The sequence below is a fragment of the Vespula pensylvanica genome, chromosome 25 (genome assembly GCF_014466175.1).
Source record: "Vespula pensylvanica isolate Volc-1 chromosome 25, ASM1446617v1, whole genome shotgun sequence".
Lineage (NCBI taxonomy): Eukaryota > Metazoa > Arthropoda > Insecta > Hymenoptera > Vespidae > Vespula > Vespula pensylvanica.
This window is the reverse complement of record NC_057709.1, coordinates 2,068,265-2,074,674: the sequence shown is the minus strand read 5'-3', so window position 1 is coordinate 2,074,674 and position 6,410 is coordinate 2,068,265. Positions and strand designations below refer to the sequence as shown.

The following is a 6,410-nucleotide window of genomic DNA, read 5'->3' as shown; positions in this document are numbered from 1 at the left end:
GAAGATCCCGAATCTGCAAATTCAAAAAAGTATGAGATGTTCAAGATATGTGGAGCGTATATAGGTATGTATTAAGCAATTTTATTTTCTCACGCAAATTCACTTCAAAGGGATAAAATCAATCAGTGAAGATTGATATATTTTTCAATTTTATAGTATAAACAGCAAAATAATAGATAGAAAACAAAGTTTTAGATAAAAGTTATTTTTTTTAATTAAGACTAACATTTGACGAAATACATATCAATTATTTTTATGAATGAGTAAAAGTTATAAACAAAAGTATTAATAATTTTCTCTAAAATTTATTTTTTTATGTGAAATTAATCTGGTTAATTATCAACTTCGTTATTAGGTTTATACTTATTTAATAATTGTTTAAAGATAATTAAAATATTTGGTTATTTAAAAAAGTATAGGGTGTTCTGTAAGAAAAATCAAAAGTCATTAAACTCCTCATTTCGAAGGTAGTTTTTATATAAAACTTTTCGTTCGAGGATATAAAATTGTTCGGTTTTAATTCAAAGTATTACTTGATCTCCTCGAACGATATTTCTTCTATGGAATCTTCGTCAGATAGCGAATTTCTGCCTCATTATTCTGCCTCAGCATCCCTGTTTAACCATCATACGATGACTCTTTGCAATCATGATCGCCTTCTGTAAATTGAAAAAAATAAAATTGCTCGATTTGCTTTATTCGTTTTATAATTCTCGTGTTACAAGAGATTAAACGATTAAGCGATGTAAACGACTAAGAACAATTTACAAAAGAGAATTTACAGAGAAAAATGGATCTTTGATGAGAATTATTTCACGAACAAGTATTGTTTTCTTCGAAAGCGTTAAAAGAAACTGAAGATCACTAGTTTTAGCCGGAATGTTGTATGAAAACAAAATGTTGCAACAAAAGGAAGAGGGTATTATACGGTCGATAGTATTTACGATCGATTAATCTTTTGTGAACTGTCTCACAGTCATTAATTTCGACGTGACGCAATCGTCACGAGAACCACCATACCTGCAGAGTGACGATCTATACATCGTATTACACTGTTATAAATTAGGAAAGTAAAGGACAAAATTTAAGTGCTTAAGTAAGGTCGTGTGTATGAGTTAAAAAATATATATATATGAAAATCGTGTTGAGATTTTAGTTTTTTAAATTTCAATGTTACTTTTTATCGTCTGATTTTAATCCGTAGATTTCTACATTACCATTAGTTGATATTACTAGCGGTGTAGATTTCCTCGTTACTTTGAATTATTTTTAGGATTCTTATCTTATCGTTAATCGATGGATAATTATTTTTTACCGGCCAATTAGTAAATTAGTTAGGCAGATAATATAATAATAATAATTATTATTAGTTTTTTTTACTATCTATTTAACTATAATAGTAATTACTATTAGTATCTGTTTTTAATTAATAAGTATCTGGGTAATAAATTAATTAGTATGTTACTCATTATTTACTATATGCGTAAGAAAGATATGTATAGTACTTTTATATATTTTGTATCTTACGAAATAGTTATTTTTGATTATGGTTATTTGTAAAAATATACAATTTAAATAAAATTAATGTAATTTTTCGAATATTTTCCTTCTTTCAAACGACCTTTTTCCAGGTACTGTTATTAATAGAGTGTTACGTATTTCATGTGATTTCGTGTTCGTAAGTATAATATATTAGTATTTACATTTAGTGATGTAGAAACTAGTCCTCTACTTAGTAATAATATTTATGTTACTTATTTGTTTCTTCGTGATTTTTTGAATCGAAATTTGATATAATTGTTATATACATTTACTTAAAGCTTCTTGTTCTAAATACTATTACGAAAATTGCTGTCGACGAACAACGATCGACGATTCAAATTAATTATCAAACATATGTTTTCAAAATGGCGGTAATATGATCCTACATATATCAATTTTTAAAATAATAGTTTTCATTTAAATTTTACATAATACTTATATGTATTATGAAGACGTTCTGTTTTAAATTTCAAAGAAGTTGGACAATTATTTAAAGAGTGGTCCACTTATTTTACGTAATTTAATCTAATCTAATTTAAATTAATCGTAAAAATGGTCTACTTGTTATTTTGTTTTGTTTTGTATTGTATTACAGCACCGAATCAAATATTATTTATTCTTTTTATTGTTTTCTTTTCCTCTTTTTCTTTTCTTTTTAGGTGATAGATTTCTCTGATACAGTAAAAGCGATGAAAATCAACAAACGATTGCTTGCTGTGTCAGAAGTTTGGTCGTTGGAAATTCGCGACAGTTCATTTATATCGTTTGCAATTTATGGCTGTGTCTTTAACTTATTAGCACTATTACATCTGATAAAATACATAACAAGATCTGATAAAATAAATTAACGTAACGAATATTATTAATATACATTAAATTAATAACATTCGTTACGTTATGACGAACGTAATGGAGTACTGATATCAACGGTAATAATGGTAAAGTGGTAACGTAATGGAGTGTTGGTATTAATAAAGATGATAGAAACCTCAATGTTACGAATAAAGTCAGCATTTCCGATAGCAAACAAAGTGGATTACTCAGCTGATAATTATAAAAATGACGAAGAGATGTTAATTTTGTTTAAATATAACAGAATTTCTTATATATATTTAGTATAATTTTCTATGCGTATAAAAATATTTTTTCCTTATGTCAATTTATTTTTTGTTTGAATTTTACCGCAAAAAGAAAAATTCGGGACGGTCCTTTTATTCCTACAAATCACTCTCTAGTCGCATTATCTTAGATTTAAAATTGAAGAAATTTTTTTGTTTGAATAAGTTTGTTCGATTATAACGAATTATTAACATTTGATTTTTCCACAGAAAAATTCCAAGGGGTTGTTTTAATACTTCAAGTTGTCTCTTAACGAAAGCAAAATTGGGAAACATCTCCTAATTTTTAATATTAACACGCACTAATATTACTTCGCAATATAATTATTTTTGTTCTTTTAGTATAAGAAAGAAGTCATTATAGAAGATAACTTTTTTTTTGTATCTGTCTCAGATTAGCGGATATATTAGAAGCTAGTTTTAACAACGTCATTTGTCAACAATTGTTATATGTGTAATAATCCACATTTGTATATGGACTTATCAAATTTTTCCGTATACGTCATTCGAATCGAATTATATCTATTTTTAATAAATAATTTCTTATTTTTTTAGAGTTTAGTAGTCGTTGAAGGAATAAATATAATAACATTTGTTGTATTGAAAGATATTTTGTCAAACACATTGTTTAGTTATTGCTACATAGGAGAATGTATTAATCGAGAAAGTAATTCATCGAATTTTTATCAAAATTGAATTGGAATTGTTTATTAATGCGATCTTGTTTCTTTTTTATTTTTTTTGTTTCTTTTTATCTATCATTCGCATTATGCAAGATTTACTTTATCTTTATTTTTAAGTTATTATTTTTTAATTGACATTTCGTTGTTTTCTTTTTCCTTAGATTTCACTTTCGTTATTCTCTTATATCAATTTTTTTTCTTTAGGTATCATTTGCGTTCTATAAATTTTGCCTTTGTTTAGAAATTTATTATTTTTAGTAGTTTGTCATTAATTGCTTTTATTTATTAGATTTTTTAGATTCTAACTGTGGCATTCATCATCCTGATATATTTTTGTTTTTTATTTTTACAAAGAATGTTATATTTCGTTGATCGTTTAAAGATTTCCATGCCAAGTAATTAAAATCTGTAATCTTTTATAAATTTTCAAGATACTGAAGATATCAATGGCGTACTTATCGTTCTTACGAACAATTATATGAACGAAAACGTCAAATAATTAATCGTGAATAATAGCTATCAAATATAGCTATTACGAATAAAAAATAGTTAATATTTTCATAAATATAATATTTTTATAAATATTAAGATTTAATATGTAATAAAGTCTACAATCGCATTATTTAGATAAATATAAACTTTAAATAATAAATGAATTTTAGATATGATAAAATGAACTTTATATTCACAGTTGGCCAAAAATTTCGTTCGATTTTTAAATAAAAAAAAAAAAGAAAAACAGGAGGAAAGAAAAAAGAAACATTTTTGCAAATACCGTAAAATAAATTGCGGATTAATTATTTTCAAAAATAAGAGAGAGTCAATTATTCACGCAAAAAAATGGCGGTTTACGAACTGTCGGAAGAAGATATACGTTATTGCATACTGTTTCATTTTCGATCAGGGTATAATGCAACAACCGAAACAACAACAACAAATTTGTGATATCTACGGTTAAGTTTGGAAGATCAATAAATGTTAATGTTAATTCAGAAAATTTGATGTATAATTATATTGATTTAATCTGATAATGTTCGAAATGGATGACTTTCAAAATTCGGTAATTATGTTTTAAAATCATAGTTTAAGTAGGATCCAAGATCGACAGTGCAAGAAATAGCTGACACATTTGGGGTCACTTGGTTGACAGTGCAAAGACATCTTCATAAAATCGCAAAAATGATCTAATCGAAGTATTTTATTTCGTATCAACTGTCGAATAAGAATGAAGTTCAGCGAGGAAAAATTTGCATATCGTTATTAACCAGGCAACGAGGTGATCCATTTCTTAGCATAATCGTTACCGTCGATGGGAAATCGGCCCTACACAGCAAATTGAAAAATATCAATCAATAACTTTGTTTGAATCAACTGGTTGTATCTATATTTAAACCAAGTTTGACATTAAAAAAGATGCTATCGTATGGTTGATGGTACAACACTGGTATAATTTATTTTGAGTTACCATAACCAATTGTCGTTGATATTTATTGTCCACGATTGGAATCGTTACGTAACGAATTGTTGAAAAAACGGTTGGGACTGATCAACAATAAACCCGTTATATTGTTACATTTTAACGACGAAATCCTTGCACCAAAAATAATCCAAAAGAACAATAAATTAAGTGTACTAGGAAGTTTGGCTGAATTCATTGTATTCATTTGATATTATATCATTGCATTATCATTTGTTTAGATTTACGGAATATTTAACAAAAAAATGAAATGTCTCGAAGTGTCAATGGTTTTTAGATTCATCTTGAATCATATTTTTCATTAGAGAGAGAAATTGAAAATTTACAGAAAAAATGACGAAAGATCTTTGGTAATAATGGTGAAATATATAATTCATTACAAAATAATAAAAAAGAAAAGTAAAAAAATTGAGCTCATATATCTGTTTAACTTTGCAATAATTGATAATGATATATATCAATAATGAATTATCAATAATGATAAGATATTGGCGCATTTTCTTGCGTAATAGACTTCTTGTTTTTACCTACCTATATATATATATATTTATTTTACTTTTTTTAATGAATTTTGTATACATTATTATAATTTTTAGTTTATGATAATATGTTGAAATTAACAAGATCGGAGATAATTGACCATATCCTTTAAAAGAAGAGATCGTGTTAAAATCGTATGTAAACATTTTATAACACTTATAAAAGTCAACAATATACAAAATGTTTGTCTTTGTACGAAAGAAATCGAATTAGAAAAAGAAAAAGGAAATTGTTACTACTTAATCCATCTCATTTTCGTCTTGTTTACAAAAATGTTCGTAGGACTGATAAATATCCCATCGAAGATTTGACGATCTGCAAATATTAATAATAATAATAATAATAATAATAATAATAATAATAATAATAATAATAATAATAATAATAAGGTAACAAATGTATTGCTGTTTGCAAGTAACATAGTTTAAAAATAAAAAAATGAATTCTAAGTATACTTACGTCTGTGAAGATGGTCAAGGACAAGATGACAAATTTGCCAGAAGTTAAATATAGCGGTTTCTTCGTTCGTATCATACAAATAAGAAAAAATTTCGAGTTCGTCGATGATAAGTTATACCAGTCGTAATTGTAAATGGCGTTACCAAAATTGGTACTCTAATTGAATAAAACGAATGGGATTAATCAGGTAATCAATATTCATATCGAACAAAAAATTATTGAATTGAAACATTTTATTTACTTCTTGAATAAGACATTCGCCGATGAAACAGTAAATAAAAAGTGTGCTCATCACACAGAAGCCGTACAAAATAAACAAGATCAATGTTAAACCATCTTTCGATTCTTTACTCTAAAAGTAAAAGGAAAAGAATAGTATCGATTACGTGTTACTATATAAATTCAGGATGTACATGATATTTCTTTGGATATAAAAAGAAATTAATTTGTTTCTTATATTTTTTGAATGCAAACAGTTATGAAAGATATCTATAAAAAATGGCGGAGTTGTAGTGATAATAGTATTAATGTAACTGTCTCGTGCTTTTAAATCGAACAACAGTATCACTTCCATAACATTTTATACCCGTT

At 26.2% G+C, this 6,410-nt stretch overlaps 1 protein-coding gene across 1 annotated transcript in view; it reads right to left on the bottom strand.

Moving 5' to 3' along the window:
- Positions 1 to 5,589: 5,589 nt before the first annotated feature.
- The window catches only part of LOC122637221 (putative odorant receptor 85d), a 4,249-nt gene continuing 3,428 nt past the window's right edge, over positions 5,590 to 6,410 (bottom strand). The window contains exons 4-6 of the mRNA XM_043829224.1: positions 6,061 to 6,171; positions 5,820 to 5,975; positions 5,590 to 5,675 (exon numbers count right to left, since the gene is read on the bottom strand). Coding sequence (XP_043685159.1) covers positions 5,625 to 5,675; positions 5,820 to 5,975; positions 6,061 to 6,171 — 318 coding nt within the window. The 3' untranslated portion in view covers positions 5,590 to 5,624. The remainder of the gene's footprint in view (positions 5,676 to 5,819; positions 5,976 to 6,060; positions 6,172 to 6,410) is intronic.